The sequence below is a fragment of the Leucopleurus acutus genome (genome assembly GCF_964270905.1).
Source record: "Leucopleurus acutus genome assembly, chromosome: 20".
Taxonomy (NCBI): Eukaryota; Metazoa; Chordata; class Mammalia; order Artiodactyla; family Delphinidae; genus Leucopleurus; species Leucopleurus acutus.
The window spans coordinates 17,101,330-17,126,682 of record NC_139162.1 but is presented as its reverse complement, the minus strand read 5'-3'; the positions used below and the strand labels follow the sequence as shown (position 1 = coordinate 17,126,682).

Here is a 25,353-nt window from a genome sequence, read left to right as displayed (position 1 = left end):
CTGGTGGGTATGGAGCCTCCCAGTGGGGGGAGCTTTCTTTCTTCCTTCCTTTCTTTCTTCCTTTCTTTTTTTCTTTCTTTCTTTCTTTTTTCTTTCTTTCTTTCTTATTGTTGCTGTTTATTTTTTAAAAAATTTTATTGGGGTATAAAAAATTTTATTTTTATTTTTAATTTTATTGGGGTATAGTTGATATACAAAGTTGTGTTAGTTTCAGGTGTACAGCAAAGTGAATCTGTTATACATATATGCACTCTTTTTTTTTTTTTTAAAGATTTTTGATGTGGACCATTTTAAAAGTCTTTATTGAATTTCTTACAATATTGTTTCTGTTTTATGTTTTGGTTTTTTGGTCCCGAGGCGTGTGGGATCTTAGCTCCCTGACCAGGGATCGAACCTGCACCCCCTGCATTGGAAGGTGAAGTCTTAACCACTAGACCACGACGGAAGTCCCTATCCATTCTTTTTTAGATTCTTTTCCCATATAGGCCATTACAGGGTATTGAGTTGAGTTCCCTGTGCTATTATACAGTAGGTCCTTATTAGTTATCTATTTTATATATAGTAGTGTGTATGTGTCAATCCCAGTCTTCCAATTTATCCCTTCCCCTGCTTATCCCCTGGTAACTATAAGTTTATTTTCTACATTTGTGACTATTTCTGGGAGCTTTCTATTAGAGGTCTGCGTCTCGCCATTGACCAAATGACCAATGACTAACCTGGAAGGGATTCAGCTTAAGTCCAGGCTTCCCACCCCCAGCCTCCAACCAGAGAGCGTGGGCTCTTGACCTTAGAGCACCTGGATTTGAATCTTTGCTCCATTGCTCCATTGCTCACTTTCTCGGTGTCTGTTTTCACCTGTAAAATGAGCATAATAATAGTAAGCCACCTCTAGGGTTGCCAGGTTAAATGAGATAATATATGCAAAGTGCACAGCACACCACAGGTACCTGGAACGTAATATTCCAGCTCAATGAATATTAAATTCTTCCATAGTCATTGTTTTCACGTTTATTGTTGGTGGTATTGTCACTGCCCCGAGTCCCGTGGTTGTAAATTGTTCTCTGGATCTCTGTTTCTCTGCCTGGAGAGGGGTGGTCTTTTCTTCACTGGGTAGTACTTAAATCATCTCACTGTTGAAAAGTAGTATATAATGAGTAGGAAGTAGAATAACCTCCTTTGACAAAACTGAGAAAGGCAGGGAAGCTTAGACATTTCCATCAAGTGAACAAAATCAAGCTACCACAGGACCGTGAGAACATGTACTGTCTGTTGCCTTGTGTCCTCTGAAGATGTTAGATCGAGCCTCTGCTGCTGTATTCCACCATTTTCCTTGCGGTACAGATCCCTCTCTGCATTTGTTCCTCATTTACTTGCATGGATGTTGAATCACCTTTCCTAGATAAAACATGTCAACATACACATTGGTTGCAGTTGTCTAATGCCCCTTGACTTTTATTCCCAAGGCAAGCATGTTTCTAGCCATAGAGAATATGGATTTGGATAAGTTTTGGGCTCTTTTTTGGCCAGTGGGAGAAACATGTCATCTGTAGCCTGTTCAGTGATTCTTGTTTATTTCTTACATTCAAGCCCAATAAAAATAATGTGATGGTCACGGGATATTTTGCCAGTTTTTTCAGATGTGGGGGAAATTCACTCTGGATTTGTTTACTTCAAATGGAAAAGTTTACCGCAAGTTGCCTTCTGTGCTTTTACCAAGAAGGAAGCTTACCTGGGTCTCTCCATTCAGGGCCAGCTTCTGTCGAATCAAAGACCACAAGGACTATTACGGGGCTTATTTCCCATAAATAGCAAGAGAGGGAATACAGTGACTTAGGTGGGGCACACCTCTGTCTTTTTCACAGTGACTTATATCTGTCTGCTTTATATTTTGAACCCCCAGGACACACAGACATTCAGGTGGTTCAGCCAGAACAGCAACTGGTGAGCAGAGCCCCGGTACTAGCAGCCGGCAGCATCAGCCCCTCAAGAACCCAAGCCACAGTGGCTTGGCCAATGGCACAGGTGAGTGACAGCGCAGAGCACCAGCCCAGACTAAAGCATGGCCTCTAACTTGTTCTCACATGGAGTCGGGACCCTGCCTGCTGTGTCAGGATGCAGGGTGGGTGAGAGAAGACTCCCACACTAAGATGGAATTTGAATCCATCAGTCTTTCCATGACCCGTCTTCTTTTCTCTCCGGCATAGTGTGTACAGCCAAGGTTATTCTCCACATTACTGTGCTCGTCTGAAATCTTCCTTTGTACAGAAATGAAAAGTATTGATATTTAAATTCATTTCTTATCAACATTGGATTTCTTTGCGAGGGGGGCGATATCTTACTTACACATGACACGTTTTTTCATTTCCTTAATTTAAGGGACTAATCAGACTAGGGAGAAAGAAGACTAAGTATTGTTGTGAAGAGCTGGCTTAGAGAAGATGGCAGCACTGTTGAGCAGGTTGGGATGCTGGACCAGGAGCAAAGCCCAGCTGCCACTGGGGGGCCTCCTGTGGCTGTTGCACTGAGACTATTTGGTCCATTTGAGAGCAGATAGTGCTTCCACATCCACATGGAACCTCTCTGCCCTTGATCCTGCTTCCCCATAAGTGGGAAGAGAAGGATCTATTTCAGAGCAAATCCACTTTTGTCGTGTTTTCCTTCTGTCTCATCCAGACAGTGTTGAATTAAAAAGGGGAAGGGACCAAAAAAAAGGTTTTTTTCCTAAACATCTTGAAGATTGTCATACCTTTTGTGACTGCTGGTCATTTGGTAATTTGTCTTAATTCGGGGCAGTTGGGAAGGGACACAGGCGTTTGCTTTGGTAAGCTGGAGGTGGGGGAAATGCAGGTGTTTAAATCAGTAAGATACACTGAAATAATTTTGTAGATGCTCATGATAACAGAGGTGTGACAGGAAGGACGGGAAGTTCAGAGCAGCACAGCTTCTTCACATAAGCGTTACCATGGTACTGTTCCTGCCCTTTGTGTGACAAACTTATTGAGCAGGAGAAGTCGATTGGGGTTACTTTCTAATGACTTTTAGTTCTCTTGCAGCACTGCATGAGGGCTGCAGAGCCCCTTTGATAGCTCAGGGTGCTCGGCTATACTGTCGTCTGCGGCAGACTGCAGGGTGGAGTGGCCTGTGTCCCGCAAGGCTCACTGTGTGTGCAGTGGCCTGACTTTCTCCCTGGAGTTTGGGACCCACCTGCAGGAATTGAGTTAGCGAGCTCGCCCCGAGGCTTGAGGACGAGGGTGAGCTGGAGGTGAGGGGCATAAGCGGTAGCTGTCTCAGCCTGCCTGGTGCTCCTTTGCCAACCATCGTGTGCAAGTGCTGGAACTGCCAGTTACAGAAGCTGGGGGTGGCCTGGCTTCCCGTTTGTGTGGTGGGGACAGTGAGGTGGGGGCTGTGGACTGCGTTACAGAATACTGTATGCAGCTCCGCGAGCACCAGTAAACATGTTTCTCTTAAGCAAATAAGTCACTTGTGGGAATTCCCTGGTGGTCCAGTGGTTAGGACTTGGCTCTTTCACTGCCAGGGCCCAGGTTAAACCCCTGGTCCGGGAACTAAGATCCCACAAGCCATGTGGCGTGATGAAATAAAAAAGCCACTCATAGATGAGGGCCGGTGTTCACAAACGGGCAAGGGGAACTGGCTTTGGAAGCAGTTGTTTCCTGGATGCCACAGGTGTGATACCAGCCACTTTGTTCCTCCAGGGGCCTGCATCGTTGTGATGCTGGTCTCCCCCAGCCATCTCTGCTTGTCTTAAAAAAACTATGGGTAGGACTTCCCGGATTGTCCTGTGGTTGGGACTGCATGCCTCCAATGCAGGGGGCGCAGCTTCGATCCCGGGTTGGGGAACTAGGATCCCATGTGCCGCGCGGCACAGCCAGCCCCCCCCCCAAAAAACAACGCCCCCGCAAAAAAAACCCCAAAAAACACCTATGGGTAAATTGCCTTTCTGTGGTGATGGTCTTTGTGTAACTCTCATTGGACATTTAAACAGGTCTGTGTTTCCCCTACTCTTATTTTTAGGTACCTTTGTGTATTGTCCTTATCTCCAGGAACATTATGTATTTCAGCAGATGAGGCATGTGTCAGCCACGTCTTCCGAAAGCCAAATATCTGTAACCCCAAACTGCCTCGGAGATGTCTTATGGTGCTGTGTCTGAATGCCCAAACTGTTCCCAAACATGTCTGTGAAGGACAGTCATTGAATGTTAGGGATTTCTGCCTGTTAAAATACAGGGCTTGGCCCCTATCTTGTTTCCTTTCTGCTCTGATGACGGTTCACATTTGGCCCACAGCCAGCCTGGACTTTGTAGGCTTTTTAATGTCTATCCAAGGGGTACAGAAAGATCTCACCTTTCCTTTGGGGAGCAGACAGAAGCGCCCCTCTTTGGTAGCATAAAACTAGAAGGGGGTTGAGGCTCTGATTGAGGACATCTTCATCCCTGTATGGACATACAGGTATATGGACATCTCCATATACCGCTGTTCGAACTGCTAGGACCAGTTCCAAAATGGTGGTGGTAGAGAGCCGTGCTTCCAGGAAACGTTTCCAGAGACATACAAGATTTATTTAGCAAGGCTTTTTGGCTGTGCTCTGCAGCTATGCATGAAAAAGACATTTGGGGCAAAGACGGAGCTGACTTCCAGGTGTTTTTTTCACATCACAACTGTAAAGTATCCGTTTTTATAAAAAGAAGGTGAATGGCGGTCTGTCTGTATAAATATTATATCTCTGAGTTTTAGAAGTGGTGGAGTCAAGGACTAGGCTAATGGTATAGCACTTTATTGGCACTTGTGTGCAATGATTTACTTTCTAATTTTTTCTTGAAAACTTTACCCGCCCCCCACCCCCGCAAAAAAAAATTACATCTCTCACTCATTCCTCCCTTAAATGTGATTTCCATGCATGTAAGGTGGGGAGTCACATTGACTGCAGTCAGATTCTGCCCCCGGTGTATAGCACGTGTGTAAGACCCAGGGACTAGTTGGGCCTTAGTTTTCTCATTAATAAAAGTAGGACAAGATTATATATCTCATAGCGTTGTTATAAGGAATAAATTATATAAAACATGTAGCATGTCTAGCACAGTGCCTGGGACATAGTAAGCTCTCAGTTAGCTTTTGTCTTTAAGAATGATTTCATATGGTTATAATTATGCAGCGTGAATAGGTATTCTTTTTTCCATTTCATTATTTTTGTTACACGTGTTCATGTATCAGTGGTCTTCTTGTTTACCTTTTTTTAGTGGCCTCATACTATTTCACAGTTAATATGCCATAACTCATATAACCATTTTGCAGTGCTTGTGTATTTCCCTTTTGTAAAACAAAATCCTGATGTAAACATTCTTTGCATACAACTTTGTTTCTTCCAGAATGGAGTTCTTGAGTCAAAGGATGCAAATTTTTAAAATCTAAAGTGTGTTACCAGAGTGCCTTCCAAAAGGTTTGAAATAATCATACATCCCAAGGCACTGTAAAATTTTCCTCATGGCATATGAGGTTTATTTTTCCCTTGACCTTGTAAATACTGGTTTGTCATTTTGCTAACAGGTATTGGGTGCCACCTCATCGTTTAACCTCATTGCATTTCTACAATTATCAGTTGCTTTTCTCTTAAGCGACTTTTTTCATGGTGTTCAGTTATTTGTCTCATGGAGTTATAGATATTTATTTTAGAGATTTATATAGTCTAAGTACAGGTTTTTAATAAAATTTTGGTAAAATGCGCATAACATAAAATTTACCGTATAAACCATTTGTAAGTGTATGATTCAGTAGCATTGAGTACATTCACAGTGTTGTGCAACTTTACCACTATCCATTTCCAGAACCTTTTCATCATCCCAAACTGAAACTCTGTACCTTTTACACAAAAACATTCTCCCTTCCTCCTGCCCCCCAGCCCCAGCCCCTGGTAACCTTCGTTCTGCTTTATGTCTGTATGAATTTGCTTATTCTAGGTACCTTTTGTCCCTGGCTTATTTCACTTAGCATAATGTTTTCAAGATTCATCCACGTTGTAGCATGGGTCAGGGTTTCATTCCTTTTTCAGGCTGAATAATATTCTGTTGTATGTTTTTACCATGTTTAATTTATCCGTTCATCTGTTGATAGACATTTGGGTTGTGTCCAGTCCTTGGCTATTGTGAATGCTGCTGTGAACATGGGTGTCCAAGTATCTGTTTGAGTGTGTTCTTTCAATTCTTTTGGCTGTATACCTTGGAGTAGAGTTGATGGGTCATAGGGTAATTCTATGTTTAGCGTTTGAGGAACCCTCGAACTGTTTTCCAGAACAGCTGTACTGTCTTTTCCCACCAACAGTGAATGAGCATTCCAATTTTTTAATATCCTTGCCAACACTTGTTTTTTTCTGGTTTTTTTGTTTTGTTTTTTGTTTTTCCCATACTAGCCATCCTAATGGGTGTGAAGTATCTAGGTACAAGCTATATCTGTTATTTGTATGATTATAAGTTTTCCCCCTATATCATTGTTTTGCCTTTTGTCTCATTTTCTATGGTTTTTGTAGCAAAGGAGTTAAAAACTTAAAAAAAATTGTGCCTGAGCATTTTTTAAATATTTATAATTTTAACTTTTGCTTCAGTAGTGAAAAGATTCTCTTGTCTCTAGATGGAATAAATATTTTCTGTTTTACTTTTTTTTCATGTTAAAAATATCCCACTGGAAATTATACTGGTTTATCTGTATCTATACATTCATAAATATAATGAAAGTTGGGTTTCAATTAATTTTTCTCTATAGCAGGGCCCTGTTATCCTGTAAACATTAATTACTTTTTTTCTTTCTGTGGTTTTACTCAGTGTTTATCACTTACTGTATTCTTATATGCAGTGAGTATTCATTTCCGGACTCTTTACTTATCCCATTTATTTCTGGTTTTGAGCCAGTCTTGCATGATTTTGATTATAGACATGTTATAGGATGTTTTCCTAATGTCTGGAAGGGTTAGTCCTACCTTATTGCTTTTTCTCCATGATATTTTTTGATAGTTTATACATTTTCAAAACAAATTTCAGACTTTGAATGCTTAGAAGCATGGTGGAATGTAAGTGGAAACTGTATGAATCTACGTACTGAGCAAGGAAAGATTGAACTTTCCCATCAGGTGACATGGTATGGCTTTATCCATTTTTAAGTTTTTCTTCTTTTTTCCATCTAATTTAATTGCTTTTAAAAATATAATCCTCACCCACCCTGTGTCATACTAATTATGAAATATTTTTCTAGTTTTGGTCCGCTCCCTAGAAGAGCTGAGTTGATCGATTGCATTGGAAGGCATTGCTTGGGTTTCACGGGTGAGAGATACCGACTGCTTTACCGTGTATCATAAGTTACGAGCTGATCTTCAGTTTAAAAAGCTTCCATTGTTGGCAGTCGCCTTCTCCATGCCCGAGTGAGGGGGCTGAAAAGACCTGTGTGTCCAGTGAGAGTCTGTGCTACACCACACACACACCTAAAGATCTTGGAACACACAGTGAGCTGGCAGCCTGTCTAGGATTAAGAAAAAGAATTTCCAATTCCTGATCTTTTTTTGCCAACTGTGACTAGAGTATGTCTTAGTCCTGAATGAATATCTGATTCAGAAAGTTAGAATGTTTAACCAGCATCACAGAGGGAACCTTGTGAAATACCCACAGTTGCAGAAATCAGCCATTTTACCACCTTATCCCATTTACCCTCTCATCTTGGTACCCAGCTTTTCTTTCCCACACAGGAAAGCCATCTAAGCCATCTTCATTTCTCCTCCTCCCACCTCCTTCCATTGTTTTTGTTTAATAGTCTTCTGGTTTTGAGTGCTGGTTCTGCTACTTGCTTGGCACCTCTCTGAGTGGTACCTCTGGGAACCTCAGTTTTACCTTCAGTAAAATGGGAATAATACTACCTTCCTCATGGGGTTATTAGGAGGATAAGTGAGCTAATGAGAATGAACTTGTGAAAAGCAGCACGGGATCCTGGATTGGATCTTGGAATAGTAAAAGGACATTAGTGGAACACCTGGTGAAATCCAAATAAATTCTAGAATTTAATTAATAGTAATATACTAATGTTATTTTTTTAGTTTTGACAAATGTGCCATAGTTCAGCAAGGTAGTATCTTTGTACTGTCTTTGTACTATCTTTGTAACTTTTCTATAAATTTAAAACTATTCCAAAATTTAAAAAATTTAAAAAGAACCTGCTTTGCAAGTGATAGTGTTACCCAAATGTGAGGCGGTTTTATTTCATATATCTTTTGCTAGATTATTAGGCCTATTAAACAAGTATTTATTCAATCAATATTTATCGAATGCCATTTTGCTAAGCGCTATGACAGTGTGAAGAAGTATGAAATAAGGCCTCTGCCCTATAGTCTGTTTCAGGGAAAGAAGCTGAAAAACCCCAGTCAGCCAAGTACCAACACAGCAGTTGTCACAGGGGCTGCGAGGTTGAGTAGCCAAGGCCACAGGTGCTGTAGGCTCTGCAAAGGGATCCGTCTGGGCTGAAGTGGTGGGGAGAGCCTCTAGGGAAGGAGGGCTGAAGTGAGCAAAGGGGTGGAGACAAGAATGCAGTAGGTAGAGAATGGAAGTAGCAAAAAATGAAGGAAAACAAATTTGCCCTCATTCTCAAGAAGGATGCTGTGTTTTGGGGGAGATAAGTTGTGTACATCAAATAATTATGATTAATAGAGAAACTGGCTATACTGAATAGAGCTTAAATGTAAAATACAGCAATTTTCTAAGGCATGATGAAATTGTAACTTCTTGTCTTTGTCAATCCAGTTTTTCTCTCTACTTGAAGTCATGGCTCAAGTGTGGCGCTCTCACTTATTTTACCAGGGTGGCCATGACGCAGTAACTGAATTATCTGAACTTTGGTTTCTTCTGACTGTAAGCTGTGATGGTTTGGATTTACTTCTGAGGTTTCAAGCCCTTATGTTCTAAGAACATGTGTGTATATACAGGCATACCTTTGTTTTATCTCTTTGCTTTATTGTGCTTCACAGATATTACATTTTTTCTTCTTCTTCTTCTTTTTTTTTTTTTTTACAAATTGGAGGTTTGTGGCAACCCTGCATCAAGCAAATCTGCTGGCACCATTTTTCCAATAGCATTTGCTCACTTCGTGTCTCTGTGTCATATTTTGGTAACTCTTGCAATGTTTCTTTTTTTTTTTGGCCATGCCGTGTGGCTTGTGGGACCTTAGTTCCCTGACCAGGGATTGAACCTGGGCCCTCGGCAGTGAAAGTGCGGAGTCCTTACCACTGGACCACCAGAGAATTCCCCAGTACTTGCAATATCTCAAACCCTCCACCAGCAAAAAGATTACAACTCACTCAGATGATGGTTAGCATTTTAGCAATAAAGTATACACTGTATTTTAAGATATCATGCTATTATTGTACACTTAATAGACTGCAATATAGTATAAACAAAACTTACACGCACCAGAAAACCAAAAAACTTGCTTTATTGCGATATTTGCTTTATTGTGGTGGTCTGGAACCAAACCTGCAATATCTCTGAGGTATGCCCGTATGCACACACATACAGAGTCTTTGAGAGCAGAGAGTTTAAGCATGGACACATAAAGTTTCAACGCTAGGATATCTGGCTTTCACATTCAGTTTCCAAATCTAAACTTGAGAAACCACAAAGCTCTTAAACAGATGAACTGCTCTGGTGAATCAAAGGCTCTTGGGAAGCTCTGTGGACAGATGCAGTCCTGGTGGGAACCCTTCTAACTAGATTTGCAGCGGCATGACCGGTCAGGTCCAAATAGTATTGACTAGGCGGTCTTTTCCACTGGCATGCTACAGGGCTCTGGTTTTGTTCCTTTCCTGGTTGAAAATTTCATAAAAAATTTTTTAATAGGCAGTACATATATGTTGTCAACACTTTAAAGGTATAAAAGCTTAAACAGTGTAAAGAAAGTCTCCTTCCTATTCTGGTCTTCCAGCTTCCCCTTCCCTCCCCAGAGGCAGTCACTGTTGTGTTTCGTATGATTCTTTCCAAGATATTCTTTGAATATACAAGCCTATTCTTTGAACATACACACACAAATGGTAGCACACTATATATATGCTGTTCTGCACTTTCCCACTTATTAATTATCTTAGAATTTTTTCCAAAGAACTTGAAGCCACCCTGAAGATCTTTGGCCCTTCCCTCTTCTGCTAACCCCAGCCAAAGATGGGGACAATTTTAGTTTCAATAAGAACAATAATCACAAAAGATTGAAATGCTTTAAATATATTTAAATCCAAGAACTCATAATGATTTTTAAACAGAGCAAAATTTCACTGTTTGTTTTTGGAGAACATGAGAGTATTAACTCATTCTTCTGAAAACTGGTAAATGAAAGGAAAGACTCAAGCAATTCTCTTGCCTTTTCTTTACAAACTGAACCTCAAGGTAACCAGATAGTTGATAGGGGAAATTTCTCCTTAGAGGCGTGATAGAATTAGAATATTACTATTTTTCGGTTCTTTACCAGTTAGTGGATTTAGGCAATAATCATCAATGGCTGCTAACATTGCAAAAGAGAAACGACCAGACATTATGTGCCTCTCCTGATGGGAGTACACACTCCATCTGTGCCACAGACATTGAATATGTACAAAAGTAAAAAGGAATATTACAATGAACCCATCACCCAGCTTTGACTGTTATTGACTCATGGCCATTTTAATTTCACCTGTAGGCCCCCCGACCTCTCTCTGTGCCCACCCAAGCTTCCCCCCACCTCCCAATTATTGTATTTAAATTTTTGGTATTGCCCAGCTGCACTCCACAGAGGTTCTAGCAGTTTCTCCTCTTACCAGCAGTATGTGAAAATCCAGTTTTTCTTACATTCTTATCAGTGTGGTTGAATATTTTCCACTCTTGCTAGTGTGATAGGTTAAAAAATGGCATTTCATTATAGCCTTAAATTGCATTTTTTGGTCTCATAATTGAGGTTGAGCATCTTTTCGTATGTTTAGGGGTAATTTGTATTTCCTTAACTGTGAAGTGTCTGCATATTTTTGGTCTTTTTCTTACTGGTTTTTTTTTTATTAATTAATTTATTTTTGGCTGCATTTGGTTTTCATTGCTGTGTGGGCTTTCTGTAGCTGCGGCGAGGGGGGGGCTACTCTTCGTCTCTGTGCGTGGGCTTCTCATTGCGGTGGCTTCTCTTATTGTGGAACACGGGCTCTAGGCGCGTGGGCTTCAGTAGTTGTGACACGTGGGCTCAGTAGTTGTGGCTGTTGGGCTGTAGAGCACAGGCTCAGTAGTTGTGGCGCACAGGCTCAGTTGCCCCACGGCATGTGGGATCTTCCTGGACCAGGGCTCGAACCCGTGTCTCGAACCCGTGCATTGGTAGGTGGGTTCTTAAGCACTGCGCCACCAGGGAAGTCCCTTTCTTACTGTTTTGTAGAGGCTTTTTTTCATATCAAAGAAATTAGCAACTGGTTTGTAATATGAATTGATAATAATTTTTCCCAGTTTGTTGTTTTTCTTTTGATTTTAATTTTGCTTATGGTGGGTTTTTGCCATTTAGATTAAAAAAAATTTAATGTAGTTGAATTCATCAATACTTTATGACTTTTAGATTCTGTCTTTTCCACTTTGAGATTATAAAACTGTTCTCCATTTTCTTTGGTTCCTCTGTGATTTCATTTTTTATGTCAAAATCTCTGATCTCTCTGGAATTTATTTTGATGTAAGGAGTGAGGTAGGAATATATCTCAGTTTTTGTCCAGTACACTACCCACTTGTCACAGTACCATTTACTGAATAGTCTGTCTTTCCTTCAGGAATTTAAGATGTCACCTTTGTCATATACTAAATTCCTTAATTCCAATGTGTATTTAATTCTGTTTCTGAACTATCTTGTTTATTTAATCAACATCTGCCTATTCATATATCAGTGCCACATTGTTTTAGTTGTTGTAGCTTTATAATATGGGTTAATTAATACCTTAGAAAACTATCTCCTCCCCTCTCCCCCACCCCATGCACACAAGACTCTTTGTCTCTAGAATTTTTATGGCTATTCTTCTGTGTTTAGTTTTACTTATAAATTTTAGAATGAATTTATTTAGTTCTCATAAATGTCATGATGGTTTTTTCATTGGAATTGAGTAAAATTTATAGATTTGCATAAAAATAATTGACATCTGTTGTGTTTTACTAACTCAGCCGAGATAGACTAGGAATATAAATAAAAATTCTTGCATTTATGTTGAGGAAACATCAGTTGCATAAAATATAGTCATTTATTAAACAACTAATTTAGTCTGTGTGCCAGGCAATATTTCATATGCTGAAGAGAAAGCAGATTATTTAAACTAATCATAGGTAGTTCCTAGGCTCCTTGCTGTTTGTTAAGATCAAGCTTGGCATCATCTCATGTGAAGAAATTTTAGTTTCAGCTGACCACCAGTCTCACGTCAGCCGACAGGCTCATGTGGTTGCTTCTGAGTTATTATAATCCCGGGCTGCATTAGAGGATGCGCAGAGAGGGAGAAGTAGAGTGTAGTGAATGAGGGTTCAGGCTCTGGAGGCAGACAGCAGGGGTGTGAATTAAGTGCCCTGTGACCTTGGCAGGTTGTTTAACCTCTTCGAGCTTCAGTTTCCTCAACTGTAAAATGGGCTTGTGTATGAGGCTTAAATGAGATAATCCAAAAAGCAATGATGTGTACTTTGGCTGGCATTCTGGTGTTCTATAAATATAACTGGTGTTCTATAAATATAACTAATATCATTTATATTGGAAATCTGACTCTGCTGGTCTGATGGTATCTTGTTTATTATGTTCAGTTCATGATACCATTATTTAGAAATGGGAGGCAATAGAAGAAAATATCTACAAGAGGGCAGCCAGATCATAAGAAGAGAGTAATAACCTAGAGACATTAAAGAAATAGTAGGCCTTTTACTGGAATAGAGAGGGTGAATGAGAAACAGGATGGCCGGATACTTATTTTGTATTGCTTGGGGTGTGGGGACTAAAACCATCTAGTGGAATTCAGCTTAACATAAGAAAAATCTTTCTGGCAGCTACATCTGTTCAACAGTGGAATGGCTCTGTAGCAAGGTGTTTGTCAGAGAAATGTTCAATCTGGATAGCCATTTGTTAGGGGAACTGCAAAAAGAGTTTCTGAATTAGGAAGATGAGGCTAAACCAAGGGGTTTTCCTACGAAACTCTAGTGTAAATGTACACATACGCAATCACATGTGGGAAATTCTCTGTTTATGGCTTATCTGTTTTCAAAGAATTTTAATTCTTTGAAACTGCGTTTGATCCTTTTGTGAGTGAAAGGATATTGCAGTGCCTTGGGATCCTTGTGAACATGAGTGATCATCAAAGGAATGGAAAAATGAGGAGACTCAGGAATCAGCTTATTTCACTTCTGTCTCTTTGTCTATTGTTACCTTGGAGACAAGTCCCTTCTCTCACAGCCCCATCTTTTCCGTCTAGGGTGTTAATCCTTGCCCCCCACTTTGAGCATGAGTCTTTCAAAGAACAAGCACATTATTGGAAGTTTTCTACCTCTTAGTGTGTATGGAGCTTTTTGAAGGAAGGTGCTATTTGTGCCCGGCAGACAAGTGACAAAGAAAAGTATACAACCCTATGAACTTGGCTTTGGCCTTGCTCCATGCAGCACTAACATTAGTTAGTGCTGGTACATTATTTTTTCTGCTACTCTTTTATTGCTGTAAACGTAACCATGGCATGTTAGAAAAATTTAGTGAAGTTATATAAAAGAGGTAATATTTAATAATCTATTTGTTTCAGCTCCGTCTCCCACTGTTCTTCCGGCAGGCCCTCACTGACTTGCTGTCCTTTCCAAAGTTATGTTCTGTAAAACTTTTTGCCGTCACCAGGTAACATGTACAGTCACCTTGTAGGTACTGTGTTACCATGTTAAGCGAGAAACCTGGTGAATGTGAACACAACGCTGAGTTGATCTCTAAACTACGGTTCCTGTATTTTCAGTGAATGACGAACCCACTGCAGCCACTGACCCTGAAGGACCCTCCGCTGTTGCTGTGGTGTCCCCGCCTGCTGCGGCATCGAGTGCGGTCCCCAACCCCGCCACTGCGACTCTCCCTGCCACGGCCACGCCGGAGGAAGGAGAGGAGCCCAGCACTTCGGGCACCCAGCAGCTCCCAGCGGCTGCCCAAGCCCCTGATGCTCTGCCTGCTGGGTGAGTAGCCTTCTGTCCCACAGCAGCACCTCCCTCCCCACCCCCTGAAATAAAAAACAACTGAGGCTCCTTCACCAGCATAGAAACAACGTGGTTATTTATTACCTGGTGGCTAGTAGTCTCTAGGGAGGCTGCCATGCATAGGAACAAGGGAGGTGTGGGAGAACTGCTCGTTCTGCATAAATCTTGAAAAGGATCTAAATCATCTAGGGCAGAATCAATGGTACCTTATACCATGACTTGAAATGCACAGCTTGACTCAAAGAATGTGGCTTTTATGGAACAAGGAGCTCATTTTGCCCTCCAGCATCACTGGATTTGCCTAGATCCTGCCTAGAAAACAGCTCTTCTCCCTTGCATTTTATCTCAATGGCCCATGGAGGACTTCAGGCTCTGAATATTACTGTATGTTATTCCCATGGCCCGGGCTGACGTTAGCTCGGGCTCCTGGTTTTCTTGGAGCCACCTTTTAGTTCAGAATTAAATCTGATGCTGAAGGCCTTGAATGACAAGAAGACGGCCCCAGCAGGCCAAAAGCAAGTGGAGATTAAAAGCATGGACCTGGGAATCAAGTAGATCTAGGTTTAACTCCCCACTCCACCCTTTATGACTTTGCCTGCGTGACTTACCATCTCAGTAAGGTGGAGGTAATAATCATGCATATCTATCTCCCCAGGAAGTTAAGGGACTCAATAAGACAGTGTGTATGAAGCCCTCACCCAATGGTGGGTGTTTTACCTGGTGAATGATATTTTTTAAGTGGGTATGAAGGAAGCATAAAGGAACAGAACAGTTCTGAACTGGGAAACAGAGTCTTATCTAAGGACTACTGATCACTTTCAGGGCCAGTCCCGTTGTGGTCCCAATGCCCATCCTGTTTATCAGTTGGTACTGAGGAAACCAATGTCCATATCACCACAGTCACCATGGTCTGGCCAGTGGTGGTGGTGTGGGGGTGATTCACAAAGGAAAAGGGAAGGATGGATGGTCTCTTGCTTGATGTATAACATTCTGTATTGTTCTTAAACCACTTTAGAAAACCCAGTTGTTTAAGCAAAAAATCCTAAATCCGAAGGCATTTGCGATCCCCAGCATTTGGCACACAACTTAACTTGTATTTCTTAATAAAACACAATGAACGCGTGAAAAGTATTGCAAATAGTTTTTAATACCTCAAACCCGGAGAGAATTGGGGGTATTGAGAGGTGGCTCCAAAAAGTCTTCGGTGAAGTTTTTGATTTTGTGAAAAGATTCATAAGCAATTGCTTGTGTGTAACTCCTCCCTACAGAGGCGTTCTTTTTTTTTTTTTTTTTCTCTTTCGTACGTGGTAAGGAATACTTGAAAGACCTTTGTTTGGTTTATAATTTGAAATCTGTATATAATTTGGGGGGAGCAGGGCAGAATCATTTTGGCAGAAAGGAGAGAAAATGGCTGCCCGGGTTCTCCAGGAGCTGTTTGTTTGCTTTGCTCTGAGCAAATGCCTGGAGGGCGGGCTTCACTCCCGGTGTCAGTCACAGGCAATTAGGGCTAATGGCTCAACGCGTCTTTATGTAGGGCGTGTGTGAGGGTTACTGTTCTCCTGGATTGGGCTCTTCCTGTTTCCAGGCAGCTGGAAAACTCCAGGCCTTGAAAACACCCTTTATTCTGCGTCTGGCGATTGAGCAGCCTATTCTCCTACCCACCACCCCCGCCCAACCAGAGGCTGAAACGCTTTTCCTGAGTACAGTTTGACCAGCATCTTCTCCGTGGAGCGTTTAGAATGGGATGAGGCCCCGTGTGTGGGTCTGGGGAGGCCACTCCCCACCTGAACATGTATCATGGTCCAGAGAAGGGTACCGAGACCCAGTTTTCCAGCCCAGATGGACATCCAGGTGCCCACTGGAAGCTCCGGTACTTTGCGGGCTGTCTCAGGGCCTGGAGATTGCCAACGGCACTGCTGAGTGTGTGGCGGTGAGGATGGCAGGCTTTCAGTTCTCGGCTCTGTGACAGCAAGCCAGAAAGGGCGCACTTTCCACTGAGAGCCTTCCAATTCACAGACCTACCGTCCCCGCCCTAGCTTATTTACAAGTTTAGGAGATTCAGACAAGATGAGTTATTCCTCTTTTCTTGGTATCTTTTTTTTTAACTTTTCTGAAATTATTTTATTTTTATTAAAAAATTTTTTTATTTAATTGGGGGTATAGATGCTTTACAGTGTTGTGCTAGTTTCTGCAGTACAGCAAAATGAATCAGCTATATGCATACATATATCCCCTCTTTTTTGGCTTTCCTTCCCATTTAGGTCACCACAGAGCATGGGGTAGAGGTCTCTGTGCTATACAGCAGGTTCTCATTAGTTACCTATTTTATACATAGTAGTGTGTATATGTCAATCCCAATCTCCCAGTTCACTCCACCCCTGCCTTTCCCCCCTTGGTATCCGTATGTTTGTTCTCTACATCTGTGTCTCTATTTCTGCTTTGCAAATAGGTGCATCTGTACCATTTTCTAGATTCCACGTATATGCGTTAATATACGACATTTGTTATTTATGGTATCTTGCATTCAGGAGTCAGGGGACCACTTTTAACCTTTTTAAATAAAACTCCGAGCATGACATTTCACCACTTAGAATGCTGCAATGGCTTCCTATTGTCTTTAGGGATAAATTCTCAAATCTTAATAAGACCTAAAAAGCCCTGCAGTGTAGGACCTCATCTACCCCTCAGGCCTTCCATGGAAGACATTCTTTGCTTTGCTCTCTAAGCTGTAGCTGTAACTTATTTTAGTTTGACAGATGTACCACCCTTCCTCTGGATTTGGGACCCTCTGCCATGCCGGTTACCCTTTCTGAAACCTTCCTCACAATTTTGTCCATTACTTTCTATCCATCTTCAAGTCTCAGATTAATCAGCACTTCCTCTGGGAATCCTTCCTCTATCCCCGGTAGACAAGGTCAGACCACCCTGTGTACTATAACTTCTCACACGTGTAATTGCATGTTTTGTGTCTCTCTGCCCTGCTGGGCTGTAAACGCCAAGATGGCAAGAAGCCTGGCGCAAAGTCGGCCCCCAAGACATACTTGTAGTGAATTAATGAATCGATTTAAATGCCATCTTTTTTTTTTTTTTTCTCCACCTGGATGAATGTTTTCTGCTTCTTTGATGCCTCAAATAAAGAGGAACTATGACAGGAATACTGCATTTTCTTCCCAAGAACAAGACCCTAAGGGGTTACTAACTAGGCTAGGTTGTCTGGCTTTGGGTTCAAGTATGAATCTCTCACAGGGTCAGGATGCTCTTCCCTGCTCACTAGGGGTCCTCATGCCCTGGGAGACACTGTGAACCTTGTCTCCCCTTTGCTAAGGCATTTCTGAGCCATGCTAGACTGCTTTTTCATGGCATCCAGCTGACTTTGTCTCTTTCTAACCTTACCTTCTCAATCTCCTTTACAGAGGGATCGGGCACAGTTCATTTGGGGATCCCAAGGGCTTATTTTTCCAGTTGCTGCATTGCCTTTCTAAAACTTGCAGCAGATGAGACTGGACATAAAGATGTCGCGTCTGTCTGTGTGTTTTAGTGACCGAAGGCCACCGAAAACTGGGCCACATAAATCCAAATAGAACACCCTTTATCTCTTTCCTCTCTCTCCCTGTCTCCAAACCCTCCTGCTTTCCCTACCTTTTAATTTAATTAGCACGAAAGAAGCTAGTTGGAAGGGCATGGTGTTTTCAGCTGGCAAATGTCTGTTAAAGGAGGGGGTGCCTGCCAGGAAGGCTCGGGAGACATGGTGAGATAGTGGTCCGGGCAGTGGGCAGTGGGGAGGGAGGCCACTTTGATCAGCTGGCTCTGCATCTGGTTTTTATCAGCAGGGAGCCCACTTTGGGGACCAAATGCTCATTAACAGACCGTGTGTACATGGCTTAGATAAACTCCAAGTGCGTCCCAGGCTCTGCAGCTCACCCAGGCCCTCTCACACAGAGGCACATTATTTCACCCTGGCAGCCTGCGCTGTGCTGTGGTTTCTTACATAAGGGAGGCCGTTGTGTTTGGACTCTGCCGACTTACCTCAGCACTGCCACTTCACACCATCCCTCTCCTCTTGCAGTCATTGGCTGCCCTGGCCGTTTCCTGCCTCAGAGTAGAAATAATTGAGGAGGGTGTTTTCTGGATCTGTTTGATTTGCCATCTTCCCCTACCCCCAGGCCCAGTAATGGAGACCCAGAGGTCCTTTCTCCAGGTGGTCCTTGACACACTATCAAGGATGACAACCTGGTAAGAGTTCTTTGATGTTTTCTTTGTAGAGACACTTTAAGAGACGTTGGAATTTGCAGCTTTTCTGCTAAGTTATAAACCAGCTGCTGCCACTGAATTTCATTCCAAACTCAATTTTGGCGCTAGCCAAAGATCCTTACCCAAGGAGTTTTAAAGCAGTGCTTCTGAAACTGTCTGTGAAGAACTAGTCCTTGTTTTTTTTTTTTTTTCTTCTGGTTTTGTTTGTTCTGTTTTAATTTTTATTTTCAATCTCTTATGAACCTTTACTTTTGTCCTCTGTTCTGTTCAGTGAGGCAGATCTACAGATCACATATTTGGATGTTGTGGCAATGTCATATTGGTACAAAAGTTTCTAAACATCTAGAAGCTTCTGTACTTTTCTGGTTGCTGAATAGTAACAGTTTGAGCCATGGACCATACTTCAGTAGCAAAGGATTAAAGGATTATACTGGAGAATCTGTGCCTTTTTGCCAAGTAGTATGGTTTAGTTCTCAACTCTGCAGGGATTATTACATGCTTAGTTAATGGCAGATAGTACATGTTCCTGGCTCCCTCCTCCTCATCTCAGGACGAAAGCCTTGTTTCCAAAGATTCTACTGTTGTTGGGACTGGCCCATGAGAAGTTCTCGCCCTGCTATATGTATGTATTCATGTGTAATTAGGAATTTTCTTTCTTTCTTTTTTTTTTTTTTTGCTGTACGTGGGCCTCTCACTGCTGTGGCCTCTCCCGTTGCGGAGCACAGGCTCCGGACGCGCAGGCTCAGCGGCCATGGCTCACGGGCCCAGCCGCTCCACGACATGTGGGATCTTCCCGTACCGGGGCATGAACCCGTGTTCCCTGCATCGGCAGGCGGACTCTCAACCACTGCGCCACCAGGGAAGCCCAGGAATTTTCATTTTTTGCTACACTTTCTTGAGAGCTCCTCAGGAGTTGGGATTATTGGGTTTTTGTATTCCCAGCACCTAGCATAGTACTTGGCTCCTAGGGAGCTGGAGTGAGAAGTGTTTGTTGAATGACTGGATAAGTGTTTTCATTCTCAATAGCTCTTACAATTTTTTACAGTTTTTTTTTGGGGGGGGAACTTAGAAACAAAAATAGAAGAAAGAAGTAGAACAACAGCAATAACAAACACACACCCACCTAGATTTAACCACTGGTGCTTTTCATGCACCTTGTGTATTTTTTTGCCTGATCATTGGTGAGAGTTAACATGTGTTAAATGTTTCCAGAGTGCTGGGGAGTGCTAGGTTTCATACGTGGGTTATTTCGGTCTTCACAGCACTCTGTGTAGTAGCTACTTTCACCCTTATTTTGCAAATGAGGAAACCTTAAGCAGTTTGCCCAAGACCACATACACAGACATGTACGCGTCAACACGCATCTACCAAAATTTCTTGACAGTCTTAGGGTATGTGCTTTTAAATTTTATTTTTTAATTGTGAAATATTTTAAGCATGCAGATAAGAATAGAAAGTAATATAAGAAATACCTGTGGGCTCCCCTACCGAGCCGTATCAAACTTTAGCATTATGCTGCATTTGCTATAAACCTCCCCCCTGTTTTTTAACCTCTTGATGAAGACTGTCAATAAAGTTGAAAGTCCCTGTGAACCCCTTCCCGGTCCCATTCCCTATATACAGAGATACACAGAACTTGGTACATTCATTTAAACTGCTATATGGTCTTCTGTTGTATGAATAGGTAAAATTTTATTTATGTTATAATTAAAATTTATTTATATTTACTGTGTATATTCTATATCATATAAATGTAAAATATAAAAAATAACATTTTATATTTGTGTTTATTTATACTATAATTACATCTTTGCCTTTATAAACAATGCTACAATGAAGTTTTTTCTGTGTATGCCTTTTTGTGTGCATGTTTGTTTCTTTAGTGCAAGTACTAGAACTAGGGTTTCTTCTTTGTAGGAAGATGAAGGTCTTCAGTTTTAGTAGACACTATCAGATTGCTTTTTTTTTTTTTTTTTTTTTTTTTGCAGTACGCGGGCCTCTCACTGTTGTGGCCTCTCCCGTTGCGGAGCACAGGCTCCGGACGCACAGGCCCAGCGGCCATGGCCCATGGGCCCGGCCGCTCTGCGGCAAGTGGGATCCTCCCGGACTGGGGCACAGACCCGTGTCCCCCGCATCGGCAGGCGGACTCTCAACCACTGCGCCACCAGGGAAGCCCTCAGATTGCTTTTTGAGTCAGCTCACCAGAGCATGCATAGCATTCCTGCTAAAACTTAGAATTGTCAGATTTTTTTTCATGTTGGCCAGTCTAATGGGTGTGAAAGGGTATCTTTTGCTGGTTTTAATTTGAAAACCTCTTCTTACATGTTATTTTAATTTGGTTCTTGAGTTTCCTTTCTTGTGAATTGTCTATTCATATATTTTTATCCATTTTTCTGTTTGCTATCTGTCTTTTTAATCTGCAGGATTTCTTAATATATGCTGGATACTAATCCCCTCTCAATTATGTGCATTGCAAATATTTTCTCCCAGTCTGTGGCTTGTCTTTTCACTATTTTTTTTTTGCGGTATGCGGGCCTCTCACTGTTGTGGCCTCTCCCGTTGCAGAGCACAGGCTCCAGACGCGCAGGCTCAGCGGCCATGGCTCACCGGCCCTCACCGGAAGCCCTCTTTTCACTTTTTAATGTTGCTTTTTATTGTACAGGAGTTCAAATTTTTAGATAGCCAAATCTGTTCATCTTTTTCACATGCCTTTTGTGTCTGTCTGAAATACTTCCTTACTCTGATGTTGTAAAAATTTTACACGCATACGTGATCCCCCTGCCCCCATGTTTTGTAGATTCTGATACGCATGTTATTTCACGTTTAACTTCTTTAAAATCAAGATGTGTAGGCTTCCCTGGTGGCGCAGTGGTTGAGAATCTGCCTGCCGATGCAGGGGACACGGGTTCCTGTCCCGGTCCGGGAAGATCCCACATGCCGCAGAGCGGCTAGGCCCGTGAGCCATGGCTGCGGAGCCTGTGCGTCTGGAGTCTGTGCTCCGCAGCGGGCGAGGCCACAACAGTGAAAGGCCCGCGTACTGCAAAAAAAAAAAAAAAAAAAAAAAAATCAAGATGTGATTTACAAACATTGGAGTGTCATAGTTTAATTGGCAGCATTTTTTTCTTTCTTGGTGGTATGTAAAAAATCTTACAATTGGTGGCATTTTAGATTTAATGAAAAATAGTATATTTTTATAATTTTTAAACAAAATTTTGATTATCTTATGCAAGTTATATTTTCACTTATTTTTGTTACCCAATATATTGTAAACATCTGTACAAATCTATATTATCCACAATGATATTTTATATGATGGAATACCTATTATAGAATGAACATAATTTATTTTACTAATCCTCCACTTTGGAGCATTTAGGTTGTTTCCAGGTTTTCTGTAACATGCTGCAACATACTGTGATGGATGCACTTAAAGCTAAATCTTTTGACACATAATTATTTCCTTAGGTTATGTCCTGGAAACAGAGTTGCTGAATTAAAGATATTCATGTAGGAAATGTTTTTGACTAAGTTGCCAAATTACCCTTAGGAAAGAGTATACCCATTTTTGCTCCCACTAACTATTTTTAAAAAATATTTATTTATTTGGCTGCGTCAGGTCTTAGTTGCAGCATGTGGGGTCTTTAGTTGCGGTGTGCAGGATCTTTAGTTGTGGCATGTGGGATCTAGTTCCCTGACCAGGGATCGAACCTGGGCCCCCTGCATTGGGAGCTTGGAGTCTTAGCCACTGGACCACCAGGGAAGTCCCTCACTATTTTTTAAGAGTGGCTATTTCCCTGCATTGCCAAACTTATCTGCACAGTTTTTAAAATCTGCAATAATGTTAAAAAAAATTTTTTTAATAGACACCATCTCTAGGAATTGTCTTGCCTGTCTGTGAGGGCATATCTTTTTTTTTTTTTTTAATTTTTTTGCCTGTGTTGGGTCTTAGTTGTGGCACTCAGGATCTTTCATTGCGGGGCACGGTCTCCTCGTTGCAGCGCTCGGGTGTCTCTCTAGTTGTGGCGTGTGTGTTTTCTCTCTCGAGTTGTGGCACACAGGCTCCAGGGTGCATGGGCTCTGTAGTTTGTGGTATGCAGGCTCTCTCATTGAGGCGTGCAAGCTCAATAGTTGTGGCGCACAGGCATAGTTGCCCTACGGCATGTGGGATCTTAGTTCCCTGACCAGGGATCGTACCCGCGTCCCCTGAATTGGAAGGCGGATTCTTTACCACTGGGCCACCAGGGAAGTCCTGAAAGCAGTTGCCGTCTTCCATTGAAGAGCTTTGGGGACTTTTCCAAGGCAAAGAAAATGGGATGGGTGAAGAAGAAAGAGATGAAAAACAGACCTTAATTCAGAGTCCTCAGAAGCTACTACTGTGCCCCCCTGTGATTAAGGGGCATAAAGTGCTGGTTGTTGATAGTTTTTAAAAGGGGGTTAGTGTGGTTGGATTTAAAGGAAAGCTCAGTATTTCAAGAAGGGTTCTTGGGGGAAGGTCTGAGTTTAACACACTTTCTACCCAGTTTACAGAGGACCTACTGAAGCAATGAAAACAGTGAGTAGGAGATGTGTTCCACTGCACACAGATTTTTGACTCATAAAACAGTCTGACAATGTCCCTACAGGGGAAATAAATCTTACCGTTCACCCAGGAAGTGGCCAGAGTTTGGAGAATAGGATTTGGTTCAGAGTTTAAATTTATTATAAGAGCATGAAGTAAGAAAATATGAATTCCCTGTAATATTTGCCTGAGGGGAGTTGAACTTCTACATAGGCAGCTTTAAGAATACCTGAATACTTTCAGTGTATTTTTCTGAAGTTTAGTTTTTGTCCAGGTAACCAGCAAGGCATCTTTTCTTTATTGGTGCATAAGTGTTCTGGCATGACTTTGTTTTCTGATGGAGAGAGTGTATGTTGAATGAGAGTCAGCTTTACTAATGCCCAGTGCTTTTGTTAATAAAATTTATTAACAAATTATAAATAATACAAATTAATAATGTTCTTACTAAGAATTTGTGAGTGTGATGATAGCATCTCTGATACTAACCTGAAATCCTCGGATTATCCAGCTTTAAATTCCTTCCCAATTTAATCCGACTCTTGGTGAAACTGTGATTCTGTCCAAACTTAGGGGAATCTGACCAAGAAGTGTGTTGGTCAGGATGGTTGAATATACACTGTAACGGCAAGTAACTGAGAATTGATTTCCTGAAGACCTTTTAGGAAACCTTCCACAAGAAAATGTGGTTCAGGGAATTCCCTGGCGGTCCAGTGGTTAGGACTCCGTCCTTTCACTTCTGAGGGCCCTGGTTGGGGTCCCATAAGCTGCGTGGTGCACCCAAAAAAAAAAAAAAGTGTGGTCACTGTTAAGTGACCAGACAATTTCCTTTTAGATAACATAGGAGAGAAATGATTGGATGCCATCCTAATAATGGAATTGAGATTTTCATCCTTTACCTTTTTAACGATGATAGTGGGGGGAATGGGGGCATGGGCATGGAAGATACACAACTAGTTAACAAACGCAAGTTCGTGTGCCCAATGGACAGTGAGGCCAAACAATACCGAAACATTGGAGTTTGGAGCAGAGAAAGGTTTATTGCAGGGCCATGCAAGGAGATGGGTGGCTTGTGCCCAGCAAACCCTGAACTCCTCGAAGGATTTCAGCAAAGCACTTTTAAAGGCAAGGTGAGGGAGGGGCATGGTTAGTTGTCTCAGACTTCTTGGTGTTGGAATCCTTTGTTCATGCAGCTAGGTCAAGTCACAGTGCTCCTGTAGGTCAAGTCTCAATGTTCCTGTAAACCTCCAACAAGACAAATGTTACTCTCTGTTCTGCAACTTTTTTTTATCTCTAAATGAATGGACTCTTAAAGGTCAGAGTCTTGAGAATGGGCTATCCTGTATATTTCAGGCTATAGGCAACATTCTTTTACAGAAGGTGCAGAGCCAGCATGACTAAGCACAGGCAACAGAGCACTAAGGTTAAAGTAAAAGAAACTGATCTAATATGGAGTCAGATTTGCTCTTCCCTATTACAAACTGAATAAAGGACAGTTAAAATCCATAGGAGCAAAGGGAATTTAGGTTGAAAAAAAGTACAGAGATTAATTGAAATTGGAGACTATTTTTTAAGTACTTTCAAAATAGAAAGACCCTGTGTAGTCCATGGTCCAACTAAAGGCTATACATCGAAAGCCAAGGAGCAATGTGTTGGGAAGGGACGTGAATCAAGCCTGGTGCTTTGAACACTGTTTCTGAGAGCATCAAAGAAAGCTATTCAGTGGGAGAGGATATGACCCACGTGACCAGGATGCAGTATCGAGACCCATGGGTAGTTTGATTGAAAAGCCTTTTAATCTCAGCATGAAGAAGATGCTTATAAGGTTCAGAAACCTAACCCCTGCCAGGGATGTGCCGATGAAAGGTCACTTCCAGTATCACTTTCTTGGCATGGGGAGACCAAACCAAGACAGTCGGAAGGCTCAGTCTATATGGGTCAGCAGTTACAGCGGAGAAATGAGAATCCGGGGGCTCGTTTGATTGACGATAGAATCAACCGACTCTGCTACACAAATGGAGGGGAGGGATTTGTATGAATTCTGAGGAGCCGTGCAGGTAGGGAGGAGTTGAGAGTTCTCTAAGGAAAGCAGTTAGGCCAGGTCATGGATCAGGGAGGACCCACATGGACATTGAATCCGAGCAGGAGTCCAATTTTAAAAGGAAGAATGTAGATATCAAAAGAAAGGTAATGGAAGAAAGGTCTTGTTCCTTTTGGTAACTATTTTTCTAGCTAAGCCAATTGAGAGGGTTCATAGAAGGACACTGAGATTCGCTGGACAATAACAGTGCCCAAAAGACAGCCTTTCATTTCTAGGATCAGCTG

At 41.9% G+C, this 25,353-nt stretch overlaps 1 protein-coding gene across 1 annotated transcript in view; it reads left to right on the top strand.

Moving 5' to 3' along the window:
• Positions 1-25,353, top strand: part of WWP2 (WW domain containing E3 ubiquitin protein ligase 2) — a 144,608-nt gene that overhangs the window by 81,427 nt on the left and 37,828 nt on the right. Inside the window, exons 7-8 of the mRNA XM_082863378.1 lie at positions 1,901-2,022; positions 13,991-14,201. Coding sequence (XP_082719504.1) covers positions 1,901-2,022; positions 13,991-14,201 — 333 coding nt within the window. The remainder of the gene's footprint in view (positions 1-1,900; positions 2,023-13,990; positions 14,202-25,353) is intronic.